General features: G+C 38.5%; 3 protein-coding genes across 3 annotated transcripts; 2 read left to right on the forward strand and 1 right to left on the reverse strand.

Moving 5' to 3' along the window:
• The first annotated feature begins 7,113 nt into the window (after positions 1–7,113).
• Positions 7,114–11,631, forward strand: LOC131772317 (charged multivesicular body protein 4b). The gene is made up of 5 exons (XM_059088213.2): positions 7,114–7,436; positions 7,561–7,738; positions 8,933–9,047; positions 9,953–10,073; positions 10,659–11,631. The coding sequence occupies exons 1-5, from the start codon at positions 7,265–7,267 to the stop codon at positions 10,724–10,726; spliced, it is 654 nt and encodes a 217-aa protein (XP_058944196.1). The 5' UTR covers positions 7,114–7,264; the 3' UTR covers positions 10,727–11,631.
• A 369-nt stretch (positions 11,632–12,000) lies between these two features.
• Positions 12,001–13,770, reverse strand: LOC131772316 (6-phosphogluconolactonase-like). The gene has a single exon (XM_059088212.2). The coding sequence runs from the start codon at positions 13,755–13,757 to the stop codon at positions 13,041–13,043; it is 717 nt and encodes a 238-aa protein (XP_058944195.1). The 5' UTR covers positions 13,758–13,770; the 3' UTR covers positions 12,001–13,040.
• Positions 13,771–19,014: 5,244 nt separating this feature from the next.
• LOC131772319 (heterogeneous nuclear ribonucleoprotein F-like) lies at positions 19,015–22,249 on the forward strand. The gene has a single exon (XM_059088215.2). It carries the CDS (start codon positions 19,143–19,145, stop codon positions 20,703–20,705), a length of 1,563 nt encoding a protein of 520 aa, XP_058944198.2. The 5' UTR covers positions 19,015–19,142; the 3' UTR covers positions 20,706–22,249.
• Positions 22,250–23,497: the final 1,248 nt, after the last annotated feature.

A 23,497-nucleotide genomic window follows, 5' to 3' on the forward strand; every position in this document is an offset into this window, starting at 1 on the left:
GGACTGCAGAGGCAGGGCGTGTTACAAAAACGTCAACGGAAATAAAGTCATCAGAGACAATAGCTCACAATGAAAACGTGATGTCGGAAGTAACTCCAGTACTAGACACGTGCTCGTATTTCTCAAGAAAAGGCTGCTTAAAATCTTACGCGATTGCTAATAGTTATCTTTTTTTAAGAAAAACATTCTCTTGGGTAAAAGAAAAAACCTCACAGAAATATGATCCATTTTTTAAAGAATGATTCTCGTTGGAACATTTTGTTTTTTAATTTGCTACTGCTGTGAAGAATTTTAACATGATCTCCTCCAGACCTCAACCTGAGCCGAGAAAGAAAAAAAAATCAATTAGTGTGGATTAATGCAAGGATTTCAATAACTTTTCCATAAACGGTTGTTGGTGGTGGAGTATGTGTCTGTGCCCGGAAAAGGGCCTGTTAGGCGAAACCCAAATGCGGGAGCTTGCTCGCTGGCGAAATAGACGGCGGTAACTGAGACCTTACGGCGACGGTAAACCGCTGATAACCGGCCTCTATCGAAACTCCTGTGAATACTTGGCCTAAATTTGCAAGCAGCAGGAGCCGCAAATGAATAGAGTTTCAAATTACCGACTCTCTGCCTTTGAAATTAAGTGCGATAACTAAAATTCATAAAATGCTCTCATAACGACGGAGTAGTGTTTTTCTTAACTGACGTAAATAACTTGCCGAAATGTTTGTCTGAAGCTTGCCGACTATTCGCACATTTTGTATCGACTGTATTATTTTGAACGCGACAGCAAAACAATTTAAAATTTATTCATTTGCAACGACATCAGACCTTAAGTAAACGAATCACCTGCGTTGAATGACAAATTCAACCAATTAAAAGAAAAACAATATTATACTCTAACTCGCATCAATTTAGACCTCATCTAAATAGACAGGCGGGACTCCAACTAAGTAGATCTGCGGCGACACGAATCAACTAGACACGAATTTGGGACAAGGTAATTCTTTATCTTTTAGTAGCTTGCTTTTGCAGCGTTTCATCTCCCATTATTACCAGCATCTAAAAGTAACGTGTACCTTTTAAGTGGATTTTTTCTCCATTTATTTTCAGTTTCGTTAGCGTGTTCTTCCGTTTTAAATGTGCAAATTCATCGAGGCTCACGCGAGCAGATAAATTCCATTTCAAGTAGGATTTAGAACTCTAGAAAAGAGGAAAAATTAGATTTTATTACAAAACAATTTCACTTCAATTTCAGAATGGATGTAGCTTTAAAAAGCCCCGAAAAATGCCATTTTTTTGGATCATTCGACGAAACACGTGGTAGTGAAGAACTTCCAACAACCTTCCATGTGAGTGTGACGTCACACCCGTTCCACGACGCCGAGGAGAGAGGTCAATTTGACAGAAGTGAACAGAACTTAGTAACGCAGCTCTTTCCAGAATTTTTCATCCGACATAGCTCATCGGATGGTGCCCCTGAAAGTTGGAAGATCGTAATGTGTGGTAACCGGAGACTGGACTACAGACGTAACGACCCACTTATCCAGTCCTGGCTCAACATGTACGGCTGTAACCATTAAGGAGGGTTTGCGACCCAACTGGCTGTTCAGTAAGACAATCATGAACTATGATAAACAATGACACGAAAAACTGATGACAAAAAATTTTTTTTTAGCAAATAAATGAGAGGTAAGATAAAGAACAAATATACCGTCAGCGGAGTGCTTTTTTGCATGGTAAAATGGAATTTCCGAAGAAAATTTGTAAGGAGATCTCCATAGGAAAACGTAGATTGCGATGTACTCGAACTGTTTAACGACCGAAACTTTCACTTTCCAGAACTTTCGGTTTTTATAGCAAGGCTTTTTTTTATAAACACAGCAGTCTGAATAATTAGCTCAAATTAAACTTGAAAGAAATGGAAGATAAAGGAGATATGGTGCATCTTTGGAAGTTGTAATATCAAATAATGTTGTAAATAAAAGGATTTGTGTGCTGGAGAATCGATTGTGTTATTTTTTAGAAACAAATGACTGAATTATTTGTCGATTGGCTTCCTTAATCTAGTGCTTTGTTTTTTTCTTGTCTCTTGCGAAGCCCGTCAGCCGTCTCGTGGCCAAAGCTGTGTTTCTGTTTTTCCCTTCGGCAACGCTGGAGCCAAAAGGTATAAGCCGAAGAAAATATTTATAACCAGGGAGGGTAAACTTATTTCAAGCGCAGTGATGCTTCTTCGGAGCTGTTATTTCATTATTTTTGCTGATTCAGAATCAAACGACTAGTCGTTTAAAACTGAGCTGTTTGTTTTCTGGGTCTATTGAATTCACAAATTACTGATTCTTTCGGACAAAGCTTAAACCTCTTTCCAATGCTTTTAACAAGTTTAGCAATTTACCAAGAGCAATCGAGAAATATCTTATAAATATAAACCAAACACTTTATTTAGTATCAGGGAAAAAAAGTAATTCCCTCGGTATAATATCTTATCCTTCTGAGCAACGGTAACAATTGAACCATACTGACTATCATGATTACTTTCGAACTTGAGATTTTCTAGAAACTATACCTTTGAAAGTTTCACTTGCTCTGGGCCAGTCTTTCAATAAATGCTTGCTAGAATTTCAAAGTTACTACAAAAAGCGTGACCCGAAGGTGAATCCCTTCCTTCTCACGTGCACAGGGTCTTTACATAAAACATAAGGTTTTTACGATATTTTTGGAACAATTTTGCTATTATAAGATGGAAAATTTCCTATTTCTAGTAGAGAGGGCCTTCACAGGATGTCTTCATTCCGGCCAGAAATCGTACTTCCCAAAATCAAGTTATACACTGTTTTATTCTTGCACTCCGATATTCACCTTAAAAATATCCTCAACTAGTTTTTAAAAAAACCTCGATTATACTTCAGAGCCCATTGCCTAAATTTTTACCACAGCGGCGCAATTTCATCACTTGATCTCACTCAAAGGTGTCAGTTTTGAAGGCAATTTTGAAGCATTATTGGTGACGGCTAAGCAAGATCGTATATCAATTCTGCTCTTACATAACGCAGCGGAAAGGTGGTCATTTGCAAGGCAAAAATGATTCACCAAGATGTAATTACAAGGTTGAGGTCTGGTTATTAGACTTACTATTAGGTCATCCGTCTTAGGGCGTTAGCGTTATTCATTTCTAACCAAGAAAACAGATCGTAATTTATCTCAGTCATCTTAAGGCAAGTTTCAATTTACATCAGAAGTCGAAAAGGATTTTTAGATAGCTAAAAAAGAAATCCGTCAATCATATGGCATAACTAATCTTTCGTGACGCTTCACTTTAACCGCGAAGATCTTGCTTAACCCTTTAACTCCCAAGATCTGATTGTTAATTCTCCCCTCAAGCTGCTACACATTTCCTTGTAAATTAGTTATGAGAACTTGGTGCTAGATCAAGATAGCAGTTTCTACCTGATAAGTTTAAATATTCTCATTACCTGTTTGCTGAATGGATATTATTGAGAGAAGTTTCATGTTAATCACTAATGGAAGTTAAAGGATTCATAATCTAGCTGTAACAGAATCTGAATAACATGAGAGTTGTCGACCCGGTCACTTCCATGGCATCGTTCATCACTTATGAAAAATAATAGTTTTCGAATTCAGCACAGCTTTTTCCGGTTTCAGCGCACCATAGAAAATCAGTTTCTTAATCTGTCAGTCTATAAGTAACAATGTTTCCTTATATATATTTAAAACCGGCAACGAATTACAACTTACCTTATCAAACACTTGATATGTAAACTCAAAATCAGCCTCAGGCCTTGCTTTAGTTATTTAGTCCCCGAACTCTTGACAAAGCATTATCCTTATTCTTTCGGCGTCGCCGGCAAACGAACGCCAAAAAATGAAAGGACAACAGTGAACTCTGAATTTATCTCAATTTTCTTTTACTGAATCCTTAAATCAAAATCAGTACTGATGGAAAAATCATTCGTTCACAGCAATTTGACATCAGTTTCACACAAGCGCTTCAACTGGGCCGAAAGTGAATGGCATAAACGGCATTTTTAGGCGTTCGACGAAAATTACTCCTTTGTACGTGCTGTTTTTCTCTTGGAGTCATCGGGTGCCTCCCACGTTAAGAACCTTTCTCATAGAGAGCTTCCGTAAAAACAAAGACAAGACAGGAAATTGGATGGAATAACACGCACGAAAGTCACCAACAAAGGGCGACATCACAATTGTAAATCAAGCATCTTAAGCTATAAAATAAGTGGTGGTTGAATGCCATGTAAAGTGGTCAACTGATGAAAAAATTAGACCTAGGATAGACGTCTACAAGAGAACAATACTGGAAAAACCTTATGTCTAACATTGCCCAAGATTTATTTTATATGCGTACGTCGTGGAACGACTGGAAATATCGCTACAAGTCAAGGAGCTCAAATCAAACAAGAATCAAATCTACAGGCGAACAGGGAAAATGTTGAAAGATTCCGATGGTTATATGGGCCTTGTACCTCGTATATCTTATTCAAGGCATTTTGGCGTCGGCGACTTCGCCTCAAATGAGAAAATTCAACAAAAAACAGAAAGGTCAGTTCCAAGCAAAATTATTTGTGCAGGAGAGAGTGTTCAGGGTCGCCAAAAGGTCACTCTGATGGGGAAAAAAGCATCCTCAGTTGAGCTGACGAGCAGAGGGATTCATTACGGAGCAAGAAAAGACGACAAAAGAGGAAAGGAATATTTATTACCGCCTTCACAAAAATTTAAAACACCTTTGAGTGCGACGTACTCTCCCCAAATAAAATTAATAACTGACAGCTCACAGAGCCTTTTGTCCAGCACTTGTACAGCGGGCAATGACTTATCATGCGAATTATCCAGAAGAGAAGCCTCCAGGGTTAAAGAACAGGTTTCTTTGAAATTTTACAGCGATAGCCAAGGAAAAAAATGGAAGTCATCAAAGGTGGAAAATATTAAAATCGGATCTTTCTCAGAAAAACCGAAGGACCAAAATCAACGAGAAAAAATTATTAACTCGTGGATGCAATTTTTCGGTTAAGAATTATAGCTGCCAGCCCCTTTTTGTAAATGAGACCAAACGACCTAACTTGAATAGAAAGAGGAAGAAACTTTTCCAACACGACGGATGTTGTCGCGCGTAAAGAAAACTCAACTTGAAAAACTGCGCTTCCTGAAGAACACTTGGTAACGGATTTGTAACTGCCATAGACTCAACTGAGAAGGACGGAAGAAGCGTATGAAATGATAATTGATCCGAAGAGAAATTTTCTGGTTGCGTGTCTAAAGTCAATTCAAGATTACGTAATACAGTAGCAGATAAGTTTCTAATGAAACTGTGGTGCTGCGTCGGTGGAAGTATTAAGGATAACTTGGTTTTATTAACTTTATTGGTAATGTAAATTGGCCACCATAAAGAGTTTCTGAAGCTGACGTTTCGAGCTTTAGCCCTTCGTCGGAGCTAATTTAGAAATATTGTGGGTTGTGCGTGGTTTACGAACAGAAAGACTGAGCTACGCTATTGTTTGGACCATGGCAACGTGAAAACACAAGAATAAATAAATTATTTAAATGAAAAGCGTTTGTTGAGATTGTATTAGTTTCACTTTACTTCACCCCGACTGTGAATGATACAGAACACTCGCACCGCTTTACAATCAATGTGGTGCAAGACTAAAACCAATCGCGACTTACGTCGCCCGCGGTGTTTTCACGCGCTTGTATCTGTAACATATGCATCTAACTGAAGTTCTTATTGGATCTATCTGTGTTGGTAGTCTCTACACTTCTCTACTCGAGATAGAAATTTCATATCTAATGTGACAAGGTAAAACGTCAAAAGAGCTTGAGTAGTCAAGTAATAAATGGGAAAAACATATCATGTAATAGTTCTGATTGGCCCTCAGTTAGGGTCTACATTCATTAAATCTGCAAACCAGAGTAGCGTCAAACTATGTCTGATTGTCCACCTGGTTGCCGTGTGAACTTTAATATAAGTTATTTCATGGATTTACTTTACGACAGTAAAGCGATAAATTTTTTGTACAGTGTCTTCTAGTTAGATCTTAATTTTTTTTTCATATGTGTCCTACCATTTCAGTTTTCGTATTTTTATAAGAAGTTTTAAAGTCGTCATTTGACCCAATGGCCAACCATTTCAAGTTTAGTTCTTCACTTCTTTAATAATAAAGTCTCATCTTCTGCAAATGCTAAGAATCTTGTAATTAGCGAAAGATACCTTCGCTTGTAATGGGGATTGAAAATAAGCGTAGAGGTGTTAATGGACCATATAGCACCCCTACCCTCCACGCCCAAACTTAGTAAATATAAAAAGAGTGCATCTAAAGGCTCGAAATACCATGTTATTAGGGGGACTGAGCCCCCTGTGCTAGTGTAATAATACTAAACCGCACGGAGTCCCAACAGCATTGAGGCCGAGTGTAGCTATTTGATACGGTTATCGAACATTTGAAATGATTTGCAACACAGATGAAATGGGCTTGACTAAAGTGATCGAGAGAAATGTTCCTTAGATACTGCGGTGTATAACTTTTTATCCTTAGGTTCCGTTTTCCTGATCTGTCTTTTTCTTTCTGTGCAATACTGCGTGATTTGATGAGTTTTCGAAACAGTCGATTCCTTTTCTCCACTGACGCGTAACGCGCCTCCTCATTACCCCTTTCACTCCCATCAGTGATCAAGACAAAATTTCTTCTTACGATATCAATACAATATCCAGCAGTCAAGTGGCGAGTATTAACAAAAATGTTAATTGGGGGTTATTATTTGATCCAATACCAAAAGCTGAACTATCATCACACGAGTTGCTTGGCAGACAGTAAGGAGATCGGAGAATTAGTGATGAGATCTTAGGAGTGAATAGGTTAAATTGGTGGAGGTCATCGAAGAAAGGCCACCCCAAAAAACCCTTACATCACTATAAACAACACAGTCGACGAGAGAAGAGCGAATGTGATTCATCTGATTGCCAGTAGAGCTTTTATCAAGTTTCAAAACAAAAAACAAATGAAAATGTAAATCAGAAGACATTGGAAACGAAATGAAGAAACACCTCTAATCCAGACCTTCACTGTCAACTTGCCTGGTTACTAAGCCAAGAAACAAGAACATGACGCGAGATCCCTAATTATAGGCCTTACTAAGAACGGGTTGGTGGAGTGTTCCCTACTGGTTTTGAAAGAGATTTTGGCTTCATATCTCCGCTTAAAGACTGTTTTCTTACCTTTTTAAGTAGTGAGATAATCAGCAGATCAAAATGTGGAAGATTTTTGGAGGAAAAAGTAAAGAGCAACCGCCAACAACTCAAGAGGCAATTCAGAAGTTACGGTCCACAGAGGAAATGTTGACGAAAAAAAGTGAATTTTTAGAAAAGAAAATCGACGGAGAAGTACAAACAGCTAGGAAATTTGCTTCAAAAAATAAGAGAGGTGAGCACAGAGTGTGTATCAGTGGCAAAGATTTTGTTTGCTTTTCTTCTTAGCGACTCGTAAGGCGTCGTCGCGTTAAATTTAAGGTTACTGACATGTTTGTATGTTTGATGACAAATTGTAGCTGCTCTGATGGCATTAAAGAGGAAGAAACGACTCGAAAAACAACTTCAGCAAATCGATGGAACGTTGTCTACGATTGAGTTTCAAAGAGAGGCGCTGGAGAACGCTAACACTAACACTGAAGTGCTTAAAAATATGTCGTATGCTGCAAAAGCATTGAAATCTGCTCATCAACAACTGTGAGTTTATTGGAAATTTACTCTCTGGGTTAAGGATGTGTTCATACCTTTTCACGTTCCAGATCTAAACAACAACTCTTCTCACTGTCTACCAAAAGTTTCTTGTGACATTTACTCGTACAATTTGGTGTATAATTGTACAATATCCTCTGAATGTTAGATTTCTTTCTCACTTAGTCGGCCCACTGCTTAATAGTGTCCATCTATTGGTAGGAGGAAATCCATTTTGGTCACTCCTGCCTGCAAGTGAGAAAATGATTCCCAGTTTTGAATTGTAGAACTGATTTGTTACCTAATTCTACTGTAAAACAACGCACAGTAATATTGCAGCCAAAATAACAAACTTAACCAAGAAAGTAGAAAGTACACCTACAAAGAGGGTTATTGGGTAAGAGAACAATCACTTCACAGCAGTATCATTACAATATGATAAGCATAGGTTGGTTAGAATGGCAGGCAGGTAGTTTTGAAAGTGTAGAGAGCCCCTTGTACTAATGAAGTCACAGGGCTATTTGAAAATTTATACTCTTGCAATCACATTTTCCTACATTGTGACTTCAATTGCAATTTATATTGCATTGTTTTTCCCCTAAGTCAACCAATTTGGAAAAGGTTGAAGAGAATTGCATATATGTTGGGAGCACAATGGCATTTGTACAACGGCTACGATTAGGTAGCCAACACCTTACCAGCAGGTAGATCATCTACCCATTTCCCAGCTGCTATTGAAACCCTTGCTTCAAGTTGTATTTATGTCAAGGGTTTGTTTTTTTGCCATCATGAGGTTTCAATAACCTTGGGCTATAACTGGATGTGATGAGAGTTTTTCACTGCCGATCAAATTTCTTTTAATGAAGTTTACAAAACTTGTCTGACCTGTACACTACTACACAAGACTTTCTGTTGAGAAAAAATGGGTCAAGGATTGAGGTATTGCTTTAATAGTCTGTGAATAACTACTCCTTGTGTTTAGATAAGGTTCTTGGAGTGTTGTTTTATTAACTGTACTCTTTATAAACCTGCCCAAAAACTATATATATTTTTCAATTTTCAAACATTTTTCCCATGGATTTTTCAATTAGTAGTAAGAAGTCAATTGTCATCAGAGATACTCTGCCACACAGTGCTTCCATGTGTGACCCCATTTTCTTCACCTTCCTTTTTTTATCATTGATATTTTCTCCACCTTGGTAGTGATGTTGACGATGTGCATGAAATGATGGATGACATTCAAGAACAGACAGAACTGGCAGATGAAATATCTAGAGCCATATCAGAACCAGCAGGCTTTGGAATGGACGTTGACGAGGTAAGTACCAAACATTATGCAGGTTGTAAGATGTACATTTCTAGAAATTTTCTAATTTCTAACTCTAGTTCAAAGGTGAATTCAGGTATTCAAAATCACCATTATTGGTTTTTTTTGTTGTGTTCAAGTATCAGTGCAGATTGTCCAATGGGAAAAATTGGATTAAAAAGTGAAATAATGCAAGAATTTCAATCTATTGCAAATTGTTAAATACTTACAATGCACATGTTTAAAATTATGAGATACTTTTGCAAAGTTTCAATATAATTCATGCTGTACTTGTTTGAAATTGCACATATTATCAGATTTTTGCATCTACAGCATTTTTACAAATTCAACCCAATTAAACAGTCTAAATGCCTGTGTAAAAAACATTTACTACTCCGAGACAGATACTTACTACAACAGCGTTTAAATTGTACTTGCGTAGCAAGTTTTTCCTGATTTTATATAACAGGGTAATCAAATACCAAAATGAACTATTGAAGGCTTTGATTAAAGGCACTTGATCTACTACAAAGGCAAAAATTTCATGTAAAACAATGACAAGAAACTCTAATTGAAGTTGCGCTGTCTGTATTAACATGTACGATGAAAAGATTGATTTTTGTGTAAATGTCCACTTTGAACTTATCTACTACTAGTACAGAAACACCTTTCTGTTGAATTGCAATATGAGGTCATATAAAGGAGGCTATTAAAATTTGCAAGAGAGGGGTGGGAAGAGGTCTCAGAAATAGTAGGAAATCATCAGTTAATTTTTGGTACAAAATAAAATGTAACAACAGATTGAGTCAATTATTACTGGTACCAGGCAGTACTGAAGGAAGTATTTTCCTGGCTTTGTAGATGAGTTGTAATTTTGACTTTACTCTGAATGTTTGTTGATGTATTTTCTCATGTAGGATGAATTACTGAATGAACTTGAAGAACTTGAACAAGAGGGACTGGATGAACAGTTGCTAGAGGTTGCTGGAACAAGTAGTCTGCCAGCAGTTCCTGAGACAGAACTACCAGCTGCCCCAGGTAGGTTCATAGCCTATGTTTTCTGTGTTCTCCATAATTATCCTCTTTGGAGAAACAGACTCGATTTTAAAGATTTTGTAATAGATCAGAGGTACATGGATACTTGATCTTGCACTATTTTAAAATTGACTCGAAAAACACAGCCCTCTTTATGGCTATGTTTCATTTTGAGTGAGAGTGCCACTGACACTATCTTAATTGTGTAGAGGTCATTTTATTGTTATTATTATTATTATTATTATTATTATTGTATTGAATTTGTTACCCTAGAGTATATTCAGTGTTCTCCTTTTCAGGGGGTAAAATTTTTACACCTTTTGTACTTCCTAAAATTGCTTGGAATTCTTGAAAATTTAACAGATAGGAGGATTGCTCCACCAGTTTGAAAGTTTCTTTTCCCTGTCGTGCTTAAATAAGAGAGAACACTGCAGATTACCATGCCTGATAAAGCAGAACATGTTCTTAGCAGAAGAGGGTGAAAGATGCAACACAGTGGCCTTCAGAATAACCCCTTCAATCGATAAGAGAAATAGTCAGATTTTATTTCCAGCAACTAAGATTGTCTTCTTTTACTATCAATTTCAGCCAAAGCCAAGACTAAAGCAGCAGCAGAAGAAGATGATTTAAGAGACCTTGAGGCATGGGCCTCTTAGATTCAATTGATCATTTAAACTTTTTTCATGTTTAGTCTAGGACAGTCTTGTAATCAACCCCTGCCAAAAACAACATACTGTTTGAGTTGTGGCCTCTTAGGACAGTCAGTTATTTCCTTAATCTTTTTCAGTTTGAGCACTAATTATTTAAAGCTCTTGAAATACAATTCCTGGTATGGATATAGCATGGTCAAAGTCAATATTCAATAAAATCCTCAGTACAGTGAATACTCTGTAACAAGGAACAGGTCAAAACTTGGTGAGGTATACCGAGAAAGGTCACTGATGTTAAAATATTGTGGATCAATATATGAAATGTAAATTTTTGCCACCCATTAGTAAAAATGGGTTGATACCATTCTTCAAGTTGATGGGAGAACAAGCATGTTTCTGATTTTTTTATTTGATATCAATAATGATTTTGATGGTGAGACATTTGTGATCTGTTTAACTAAATGTGAGGTTTCTTCCTCTATAAATGTTAATTGTTATTCAGTACTATGTTCTTGACTCAACAACACTGATAAACAGAATAGAAACTGACCATTATTCAGTGCCCTTTAACTACACTGGCCTCCACACATGAATGTACTCTTTACCTTTATGTGATGAGAAGAAGAATGCAAGCTTAGAAGGAGATAAAGAGTGGCTAGAACAATGATTAGGAGTATCAGTCCATCCTTATCCACAAGTGCACTGGAATAAACTACTGCTAGTTATGTTTTAGTTATTCTTAATTCCTGTATCAACTATTACTTTAAGGCTGTCCACATACTCATACATGTGGTAATGTTACACCTGTGGGAATGGAGGTGTACATCAGTTTTAAAGAGAAACAATTGTGAGGTTTTTTAGTTAGGGTGAGAAGATGGTATGAACCCAAATTAAATCATAATTTTATTTTACTAGGCAGTCTCTTAAGTTGATTATTCCAAAGAAATTGTCCTGTGCAACATGTACAGGAAACTTTTAGGTTGGTATTTTCTTCCATAATTTCTTCAATAACAACATCTGATTTTGTTGACTTAAAATGACAGCTGCATCATTTGATGCAAGTTTGTCTTATTTTGAAAACTTCTCCCTGAGAAAGTGGCAGGAATCTGGATATTAAGTTTAATTACAACAAAGTAAAGTGCCAAGTGGGATGTTAAAGTTGTGGATAATTGACGTTGTGAGGGTGTGGAGTTTCTTTAAAGTTTGTATTCTGGCCAAAAATACTTACATGCTTGATGCCAAAACAAACAAACAATTTACCAGACAAATATTGGGGAAAGTTTACTGAAAATAAATAACATTTTATTCAACAAGCTCTGAGACTTAAATAACAAACATTACTTAATTTATCAAGTAGGCAGTAATTAATTCCTAGGCCTAAAGTGTGTACCATCATTCTATCAAATACCAAAATGCTAAAAAAAGATGTTAGGCACATAAAGCAAAGTCTGATTGCCTTACCCCTTAAACTTGTATGAGTGACTGACATTTAATTTTCCCATCATTATCACCCCTGATTTAAATTTTAAGGTCATTGTCATATGCCAGCTAATGAATATCTTTAGAATATATTCTTAAGAATTTACATATCGATGGTTAATAATTAATCATTTATTTTATGCAATGATCCACATGTGCAATTTTACAGCATAATACAGATGCATAGGACCTTACATGATGAATCAGAATGTCTTTATCCTAAGAGTTAATCACTGAACTCCTAAAGACTTCCAGTATCAAACCTTGCTACTCAGTTGGCTATAACTCTGTATCCTTGTCTTTCTACAAACACAATTTGATTGTACTGAAAAAAATTGATCTACCAAAGTGAGAGGATGGGTGAGCAATAGAGGTGGAACAGGACACATTTGGGATATGATGACTCAAAGATGGAACTCGAGCAACTACAGTGTGAGGGAAAAGACCATTTTGACACTGAAATTAAGAGTTGGAAACTACCATCAGTTTTATCTAACTATATTTAAGAGATTGTCCTTAGGATTGGTAAAGTGTCTGCATATCAGATATCTCAAATCCTTGAGCTAAGGATGAAGAGAGCTAAATGTTTTTCATAAAGTGTTCTCAACAACAAGCTTTTGTGTCTCAATTTAGCCTAGGAGAAATTTTTGAGCAGAACAGTTTGGCCTCCCTGTCACGTTCCCTCTAACTAACCCTCTCAGACCCCACCCACCCGGTTCAGTTGGCGCAAGAACGTACCCACAGATAGGCTATCAGCTAACTACGTTACATAGATAAGAATTATTTTATTACCTAAATTAACACTAGAAACATTAGAAAAAATTAAAGAACCGATCATTGTTCAGGTCTTTTTCAAAAGACTAGCTGCAGCATCATCAACAAACCAGTGCAGTTCACCACAAGCTGGCTTCACCCTTGCAGCTGGAAGCAGCTCTGCGGTGTCGCCCTCCAACACTTGCTGAAGAACACTGGCCTTGCTAGCTCCTGTACTCACAAACACTGCACACTTGGTCGCATTTATGATTGGATACGTAAGCGTGATCCGACAGGGAGGCGGCTTAGGTGAATCAGAAATCGGTGCTACAAGGCGAGATGTTTCTTCAAGCAAAGCATGGGCAGGGAAGAGAGAACAGGTGTGCCCATCTGGCCCCATTCCCAACAGCAGCATGTCGAGGGACGGGAGGTCATTGCCAGAGTACCAGCTCTTCAGACGAGATTCATAGTCTTTCGCGGCCTCATCCAATGCAATATCAGGATTGATGATTAACACCTCTCCTACAGAAGCTTTATCTAAAAAGTGTTGCTTTACTGCTTGATAATTGCTGTCAGGGTCTGATATTGGCACGTACCGCTCGTCGCAAAAGAACACTCGCCACTTCGAGAAGTCGATCTTTTGCGATAACAGACCGGGGGAAACGATCTTCGGTAGACTTCCACCTGAAAAACCGACCGTAAAAAATCCATGATCTTTGATAGCTTCTGATGACTTTTGGGCGATCAGGGAACAAACCTCACGCCTCAAATCCGCTTCGTTTGCAAAGCAATGTCTAGCTGCCATGTTTGAGAGGAACTAGTGCATCACGGTCAGGGGAGGGGTGGAGTCACGAGTTGCGCGTGAGTGCTTCGCGACGCGGACACTGGAAGAGGAAAAAAACAAAAGCGGCGAGTGTATTGAAACACAAAATTTTGCATCAAGAAAAGGAAGCCTTAAATGTAGCTGAAAAAGCGAAGAGATCTTTCTCAAATTAGGAAATTCAGTTGGGCTCTAACTTACAAGCTGAATCAACCCGACTAAGGCCTCGAATGTATCAAGGAAAGGTACTTTTTTTCTTGGGGAGGGGGGAGGGGGGCTGGGGAATTTTGGTATTTTTTTTCCTCAAAAAGTGTTGGCCCTCCTTTGCGTTTTAATAAAAAACCCCTGACCCTGAAGATTTTGACTTCTATTGTGCAGGACAGTAAAAACAACATTCAGCAAGCCTCTGACTCAAATTCAGAGTCCGACAGTGACAGGCTAGAGCGCATTGTTGGATCTAGTAGTAACCGGTAACTCTTCAGAACTAAATGACTCAGGAGATCAGGCAGTGGATAGTCAACGGGTCTAAAAAGCTGAAGAAACGATACCTGAGTCTAGTACGTCTCGATACGGACGGATAAGGACACAAGTCCTCCGAGAAAACTATGTGCCATGGCATAATATACATGTAGAAATGTAACCTAGGACTTATAATAACACTCGAAATTAAATCAAAGTGGGTGAAGAGAAAAACTTAATCTGTAAGAAAAAGGAAAGCAACATAAAAAAATCCTCATTAACATATTCTGGGAAAGGTGTGCAACCCTCCCCTTGAATAACTTACAAAGAGGTATGACCCTCCTCTTTTGGTGCTCACTTTCAATGACCCTCTATGTATGACCCTCTCCGCTGAGGCCCCAGCCCTCCCCCCCCCCCAAAAAAAAAAACGTACCTTCCCTAAAAGGAGAATTTATTAAATTGGTTTTAGTCTGCTTTGCTCTCGAGTAGGGAAAACAAGTGCTTTCTCGACATGGATCGAAAATTTTGGTCAAAGATGGATTGAGACGAGACGCGGAAGAGATAGGGTGTGTCTCGGGTGTGTCACGCCCTAGCCCCTTCTCGTCCTGATAAATTCATTCACCATCCCAGGGGCGAAGCCAAAGGGGTCCTGGGGAGCCCACCAATTCCCCCTCCCCTTCACCCTAAATGAGATTTTGTCCTTTTTAAAGTCAGTATCATACAAATCTTATGATTTAGGCGCGCGAAAACTTGCACATCTTCGTGGCATTAATATTTTCCGAAGTAAGACACTGCATTAATTTAGAGGTCCGTATTTCCGCAGGAATACAAACCCGCTGATACACATTGTAGAGGGGAAGTATGAGCAATTTCACCTGGGGTACGTAAAGCGTCGAAGGCGAGACCCCCCCCCTTCCCTCCTCCCCTCCACCCCCCTTCCCCCTTTTTGTGTTCTCGTCGACTACTGGCAGTGTGGGAATTTCTCACCCGAATTCGCGTATATGCGTGCCGTGTATGATACCCCTGAATGCCATCTGCTACCATGTCTCCCCTGCCTTCTGTGTATGCGTTATCCTTAATCTGGCAGACGCTTCAGCATTTTTTTCCAACATAATCATAATGGTTACCAATGAATTGTTTTCTCAAAATCCTGGCGGAGGTTCAATGAACATGGGTAGTTTTATTCGGAAGTGAACGAAAGATGCTTTTGAGACCTTTTTCAGGAGCCAGTATTACCTTTGCCAATATTACCTTAGCGAATAAAATGGACTGATGAAATTATCAAATCCGAATTACTAGTTGCTTTGACACCGTTTACTGTGACAGACTGAATCAAATTGGTGAGTAATCCACGGTTTTTCAGGTATTGGGAAGGTTACCCTAAGATATAAAGATTTGTTGAGTAACATCTCCCGCATTTTACCGACTCGGTGTGGAAATTTGTTAATGATAGCCTCCACGCATAGTGGTAAGGGATGTATAGGGAGATTACACTCGAAAATGTGTAAGATTTCCGTGATAGTAGGCGAACATTTTAAGCCTCTTAGCTTTCAATATCAGAACGTTCCTTGCAGTGATGGTAATGGTACTATGGTAACCTTAGTAGCGAAGACATTGAAAATTTTACACTAGTTCCGCAAAACTGTCGGCATATATTCTGAAGATTATACCAGAGTAAACATCCCGTTAGTTTTGGTAAGTGATGTTCAATGTCCTTAAAAGTACTTGTTTTTGATGGCATTGGTTGCGAAGGATAAATTTATGTGTCTTCGAAACCGAGTCTTATTCCTAAATTTCTCCCAATGGTACACGCCGGGCAAAAAAAGAGATCAAAACAGCACTAGTTTCACTGAATCTGGAATATACAATTATTCAATAAGAATATGACGTCGATTTGGAGTCGCAACTGAACTAATGTTCGTTCCTTACAAGCGACTAGTTATGGTGGTTTAAAGGGAAAGCTTACACCAGTTTGGCCTAATGCCCACTTCTTTGAGAAAAACATCTGATCCGCTTTACTGATATTTCAAAAACAATTTTTAATCTAGTTACGTTTAGAAAGACTAAATATACTTTGTTTTCTTATTTTTAAGCTAAAAATGAATAATGTTTTCCCGTTTCCTTTTAACTTTTCTTTTTCATTTTTTTTCCTGCGCTTAGATTTTTATTTCACCCAATTCACCTCACGAAAAATCGTTTAGCGAGACAATTTTACGTTCTCGTGGAGTGAAGCTGTGAACTTTTGGAAAAATATTTTATTCTCTGTCATACAACCATAGGTCCAGCCGAAAATAATCGTTCACTTGTCAAGGACAAGAAAAAAAAAACCTTATCGAACGTGTCAGGTGAGCCGGAAATACAACAGTGCTTGTTAAGTTTTAAAGTCTATTTTCACTTTCCTATTTGTTTAGCTAAGATAATAAGTTTTTAGACCAGGTTGTCATGAACGTTTACCAATCCTAACAACATTATAGACCGTCCAGTCCTTTCCAAAGCGTTGCTAACCAACGCGGCCGGGCAGGATGGGTGCGAGAAATGATAATAGCTTGGGATAAAGTCCCTTCTCCTCCGACTAGAGAAATGAGAGGGTCATTCAAAGTGTTGGTGGAAATCATGTGCAACCAAGTACACTTCGTTATTCACGTTCACGAGTGATGTTGGAAAGTTTTCATAATAACTCGAGCCTTTCAAAACATCATGAGCCAACCATGGATTAAAAACTGCCCGAGCATTACGTGCAATTTTTGGTTTACATATTTACTATGAACAAAATCACTTCGATCGCAAATTTGTAGGTAGTCGAGGTACATTACTCGAAACAATGACTTTTAAAAATTTGGAAAATCATTTCTATCCTGTTGCAATAAAATAAAGTTAGAAGCTAATAGGCGTTTTAGGTTCGGTCAGACCTAGAACCTATTGTTATCTTTGACGTCACCGGGAGTGGCCGCAATGCCGAGGTCGAGAACACTTGCTACTGAGCACCTACCATTTCCCAGTGATGCTTAAGGGAATGTGGCGGACGGAGTGTCTTCATGCACGGCATGAAATTATAGATTTACGAATACGTAAAGATGCCGTAAAGTAAGCGTTAAGATCCTCTTTACGCGTCTTTACGAACTTCTCTACACTTTCGTAAAGAATGTCTTTACGCATATGGTGTACTCTAAGGACAATAGCTATCTACAACAGGATTTTAAAGCTCCCTCGCCTCCGTTTCACCTTGGGGGGGGGGGAGAGGGTGTGGCTACACGTAGATTTCTGTAGAGACTGAGAATAAACTAACTAGGTCACAAACCTGAGTATGAGAATTTACCAACATTCAAGTGCCAACTGACTGGAAAAAAAGTAACACAAGGAACAGAGAACAATTTCCTTCCCCTTGAATAAGAAGTCATCACATTATTATGACTGTTTTGTTAAGAGAGGTCTTTGATATCTTAAGACACGTTGGACACAGGGATAGTTTGGCTGGTTCGATCAGAAGGCAAATACGAGGACAATCAGCTGCGTTTTCTATCGAGTTTAGTCCTCATCAAACCCATAAGGGCATAAGTTGAGTGACAGGTGAAATACATCTGAGACATTGAAGAGGCGTTAGACTCCTATCCCAGCTAGATGTTACTAACAAACGACACCAAATTTGAATGCTCGATTTAATAAATAATTCAGCCTGAGGTCGCACAGTTTTGCAAGTTGAATATATCAAACACAGCCCATTTAAATGTTGTTGTAAGGAAATGGGGGTAGTCGGTGTATTTCTTGGAATGCACACGCTGGAGTAGTCTTCGTATTTAAGGAAACATCTGTTAACTAAATGTTTTTCATTTCAAAGTCACTTGGTACTAAAAGATTCCCAGGAGCATCCAGCCCGTATTTAAGCCAGGCAGCTAAATCTTTGACGATTAGATTTTCATTCGAACTTCCAATTTAGTTTTCAAAATAATAAAAATATAGACATTTTCACTCATTCTTGATTTACTAGAATATCCATTAAGACACATTTGTGCAGTTGGGTTGAGGTACTGATATTCTCAGAGTTCCTATCGTAACATCCATGCAGCTTATATAACTTTTGCTGTCTAGGTCGTCCTTGTCAAATTCGCCGGGCAGATAATACTCAAACGTGCTAAACCATCTTTAAAATTTAGCCTGCCAGTGATATGGAGGATCAATCTTTATGAATTCGTTCACATCAAACAACTCATTTGCAAAGAGACATCAAAGTCTAAATGGTCTAGAATCGCGGCCTCGGATAGACTTCTTTTTAACAATCTTTCTCTGAAATGTTTAAGCTCTCAAGAAAAACAATTACATTTTTTTTCAGGTTTTTTTCTTTCTTTTTAATCTTAATTTTGCTTCTACTTAGAATCAAAAAGTGATTGCTCAATGTTGGTTTTTACGTATTCTGGCCTCATTTTGTCACGCGCTGTTTCATTTTCAGGCGTTTTAACTTTCGGTTTCCTCTGATTAAACAAGTTCGTGACTCGATGGTTATTATTTTACATGTAACCCAGGTAACTGCCGAGAGTCTGCCGAAATGCTAATTTTACATAGCAACATCTACCTCTTGAGAAAGTCGATTAGAGAGCAAACAGAGCAAATTGAAAGTAATTAGCACACAGCGTAGTTAGCGGTTTGTTTCGTTGTTTTGGCTTTGATCTCGCCTGGCAAAGAGAAGTAAGAGGATAACTGTTTTGAATAGAAAAACACGTATCGAAAGAGAAGTGTGCTACCGCTTCCGGTCTGTCGCTTATTTAGATTAGGGGGGTTCGCCCCTGACGTATATCACAGCGGAAGCATGTAAGAAAGTGCTTGCGAAGCTGAAAGCAGTCATGTTTGTTACTACAGTTTAATACAATTTTTGTCGTCTTGCCACAGGGAAACAGACGCTAAAGGCTCAAAATTGACATGGTAGTGATCATTAAGATGAAGGGTCTTCCTTGGGAGGCTACGGCCCGAGAAATTAGGCAATTTTACCGAGGGTTGGAAATAAGCGAGGATGATATTCATTTAGCTCCAAGTCAAGAAGGGAAGGCATCTGGATTTGCATTTGCATGCTTCAAAAAGGATGATGAGGCGAGGAAGGCTATGTACAGGAATGGAAATTACGTTGGAAAACGATACATAGAGCTCGTTCTAAGCAGCCAATCGGAAATGGATAAGATTTTGAGTGAGGGCGTACGATTTCGCCGATTTGAAGGAGAGCGACCGCCTATGAAAGACATCAAATCCCAGACCGAAATTAAATTGAGGTCGAATGGTGTGAAAGAGAGTTCAAGGAGTAGCCGAGATACTCCTCGGCGATCAAGGAGTCGAAGTCCAATTCGAAAAAACAGTAGTGTTGATGGTTCTAAAAGTCAGAGGGACCATGGTGCTTCGAACCATGTGAATGAGCGACGCGAAGCCAAGAAGTTCAGTGAACGTAGTAGTTTGCGAATCGTAAACGGGAGAGGTGTTAATGGACTGTCAACAAAACGAGACGAACAAGACCGGAGGGGACGGGATAAGGAAAAGAGGAGGGATCTTGTCAAAAATGTTAATCGACGACGTTCACGAAGTTACAGCAGAGATAGGGAGGGAAAGGGAACCCGACGTGAGACCTCTTTTGCCAATGGAACGCGTGAAGTAACGAATGGTTTTATAAGTATTCCCATGAGCAGATTAAATCGAGGTCGCCATGACTCAACCAGTCGGGATGGTTTAAAATCCACGTGGGTTCATATTACTTCTCTACCTTACAGTGTTACTGAAGATGAAATCGTCCAGTTTTTCTCAGGGCTCAATGTGCTGCATGTTCATCTCATGTCCCACGCATCTGGACCATATGCTGGTAAAAATAATGGAGAGGCGTATGTGGAGTTTAGGACAGTTGGAGACCGTATTCAAGGAGAAGACAGAAACCGTCAGTTTATAAAAAGTAGATTTGTGGGTGTAAGACAATGCAGTGTGGAAGATGTGTTGGCTGCCTTGGAGAACAGAGATGCTTGGACACTCCAGGAACCAGCTGTAGCTAGGCCCAGCTTCTCTCCGGAGAGTACAATGTATTCTGTTGGGAACTTGAACAGGAAGAGTCAAAATCTTTCAGCTGCTGACATGGGTATGGCTAATGTTGTAATGAATTCTCCAGGAAAGATACCTGTTCCTACCAATGAAGTTGGTGGCATGGAGGGGCAAGTAAATCCTCTGAACCAGCTTGCTGCAGGGGCAAATATAAGTATGAATGATATCCAAGCAGGTTGTGTGATTGGTATGCGTAATTTGCCCTCCACTGTTTCTGCTGAGGAGATTTTGGATTTCTTTTATGGGTTTCCAATTATTCCAGACTCCATTCGTATTCATTACCTTGCTCCTGGGCGATCATCTGGGGATGCCATGGTTACATTACCAACAAGAGGGGAGGCTCACAGTGCGATTAAACAGCTGAACAACAAACCTGTTGGAAAGCGAAAAGTTCAACTATTTTTGGTCTAAAAGAGAGGACGATGTTTTGAAGGATATTTTAGGAGGGATCATGTACAGATGTATTTTCTTAAATTTCTAACATTTAGTATAGTTTGTAATTCATATAACACCTAGAGGGTTTTAAAAGCAGAAGTAGGAACATTTTCTCTGGATGCCTCTTAATATTGGTATGACTTTAAAAGTTTGGGTAGTATGAAATAATTTGATGTTGGTCATGATATGAATAGTCAGTATATTGTACCTGATTGGAATAGCTTGTCTAGGAAAGTTTATTTCTATGGAAAAAATCTTATATTATGAAATTTTGGTTGAGGTAGTTTTGAGATACTTTTTTTATTTTTAAGTGATATAAATAACCAAAAATCATTTTATCATCTAAATCTTGTACAACTGATCACTGGAACACATTCTAATGCATCTGGTAGTGGTACACAATTTGCATGATCAGGATCAGGGGCTTGTTTGCTACTCAAGTTCAAAATCTATTGGCTTGAAAATGAGCTTTGGGAGTTATTACATATGAAGTTGGATCAGACCTTACTCAGTCAATTATTTACCAAGTTCAAGTAATCTGGATTTTTTGGTAGTGTATAGGGCATGAATGTTTTTGGCAGCACTCTCATGGAAAGAGGATTTATTCAGGAACTCTTCATTTTTGTATTATGTGAGTTAACAATATGTTTATTGGGAACTGTATTTTACTTGGACATTTATCCAAGTTTGGTCAGTATTCTGCACAGTTTGGGTGGAATTTTTACTCTGACATGGGCAAGGGTTAGAGTTTTCTGGCTTTATGTGGAGACAAATTTTTTAGAAAGGCAAGCAATCCACATGGTTTCTCAAAATGTTACTCCATTTTTTAGGTTTGTGGAAAAGCAACCAGTTTAGGAGTTACGTGTTTGACCGTTTTGTAATGACCTTTTTTGTATCAAGGCGAAGTTTTTTATTAAAATTTCAACTAGCGACTGAATGATCTCTAGCCCGCTAGTAGTGATGCAAATCAAATCTACTTCGATAAGAATTTTCTCGAGAAAGTATGTACTCTTCTTGTTATGCATCAGTGAACTTTGCGATTTGTGATTGTTGTTTACATTTGCATTAGAAGATTTACTGACGGTTTCATTTGGTTGACAAAGCTCGAGGCAATTCAACAGTGCAGATTTTCTGCCAAATCATCTTACGAACAAAAGTGGTTGGCGACATTTTTCGCTGGCGACAGTGGTGGGTTTTGGCAGCAGGCATTGTTTTGGAGCTTATTCTGTCTATTTTTAACTCACATGAGTGTCACGCAAGGCAAGAGCAGCTGGCACGCAATTTTCACATTTGTTTTGAGTCATTGGGCATGGGTGCCTTTCAATTCAGAGATCGTTCGCCAAGCATGAAACGCCCGTGTGTTGGTGGGTTTTTCGATGGTTTGGTTTGTTTGTTTGTTTTTTGTAACACAATCCGCTTAAAAGCACAGGTAGGGAACATAAAGCAGCGCTTGAGAACTTACTTTAGTCATCTGTGGAATTCAGGTTAGACAACAAGGTGACAGGCAACAAATTCTAAAAGAGGTAATGCGCGTCTGACGGCATTCAAAATGTAAGAGCAAATGAATTCTGCTAAATAAACATCAGACTCGACTCCTCATAAATAAAGTTCAATGCTCAATGAACAATAATGCAAGTTTCAGAATTCAGACAAGGGATTTGGTTAGTGACTGAGCCTGTTCCAAAGTAGTGTCTTTCCTTAACCAATGACAACAAACAATTTTAGTTGAGTCTGAGCATGTTCCTCTCAACAACAAAGTAAAAAGATTTTCCTTAATGTTCGTTGTCTTAGGCCCTAAATGTAGTAAAACTTATTCGAACGAACGGAAGTGTAAGTAGTGGTGAACATTGCCATTTGTTCGGTAGATAAACATTCTGTAGAGCGAATTTCAGGCCTTTTAGAGCACTTCGAGGCCATGAACTAAATTTAGAAATTTATTTACTACTTCAAACACGGACAAATTGGATTCTGACAAATGGCCCTATTTGATTATAGAAGGGGGTTCCCCTTATTTCCATTTGGCCGGAAAGTGAATCTGTCGAAGCCGAAAGGTCTTGAACTTGTCATGTTACAGCTGTTAGCTTGTCTATGGTCTGACAATAATCATCACAAAACGGCAATATTTAAAAAGTTGAATCGAAATGAAACTGAAAGGAAACAAATAGAAAAAGAAAAGACAAACCGGTTTGGGCTAAGCATTGTATTAAGTCTCGCACTGCTGCAACCAACTAAAAATTTCTGACTTGTTTCAGTCCGAAATAACTCGGTTACTAATCTGGGCGGCTATTAATGCATTCAGATATGCTCTAAAAACTAGAAATAACCAGTGGATTTAAACTTATCCGCGCTCCTCTACGAATGGGATAAAAGACTTAAATAACCTCTGCATGTGGTTCGGTATGTTAAGCGAATAACGCCATGCGATCACAGATTGCATCATTTCGTATTATACTTGAGCTTACGTTTCATACCGAGACGTAAGGTCACATAAGCCTAGCAGACTTTAGTCCACTTTATTTCGATAGGATGCATATTTACAGCCAAAGACTATAGTCTCCCTTATGGTCCTGTGAAATAACACAGTAAAGATCACACGATTAAAAAAAGAATACCAAACTTTGAAGCAAATTAAATAACTTAAATATTCTATCAATTTCGAAGCTGTCAGGCGTGAATTTCCTCGAAACAAACTCAAAGTAACTTCGTTTAAACTTATTCACATAGGAAAAGCAGACTAACTCATTTACGTTGTTTCACAGTTTGACGGT

Source organism: Pocillopora verrucosa, chromosome 3 (genome assembly GCF_036669915.1).
Source record: "Pocillopora verrucosa isolate sample1 chromosome 3, ASM3666991v2, whole genome shotgun sequence".
NCBI lineage: Eukaryota > Metazoa > Cnidaria > Anthozoa > Scleractinia > Pocilloporidae > Pocillopora > Pocillopora verrucosa.

Coding starts and splice junctions, on each gene's coding strand:
- LOC131772319 (XM_059088215.2), top strand. CDS start 19,143: ATGGTAGTGATCATTAAGATGAAGGGTCTTCCTTGGGAGGCTACGGCC.
- LOC131772316 (XM_059088212.2), bottom strand. CDS start 13,757: ATGGCAGCTAGACATTGCTTTGCAAACGAAGCGGATTTGAGGCGTGAG.
- LOC131772317 (XM_059088213.2), top strand. CDS start 7,265: ATGTGGAAGATTTTTGGAGGAAAAAGTAAAGAGCAACCGCCAACAACT. Junction 7,437..7,560: donor TGCTTCAAAAAATAAGAGAG/GTGAGCACAGAG, acceptor GACAAATTGTAG/CTGCTCTGATGGCATTAAAG. Junction 7,739..8,932: donor AAATCTGCTCATCAACAACT/GTGAGTTTATTG, acceptor CCACCTTGGTAG/TGATGTTGACGATGTGCATG.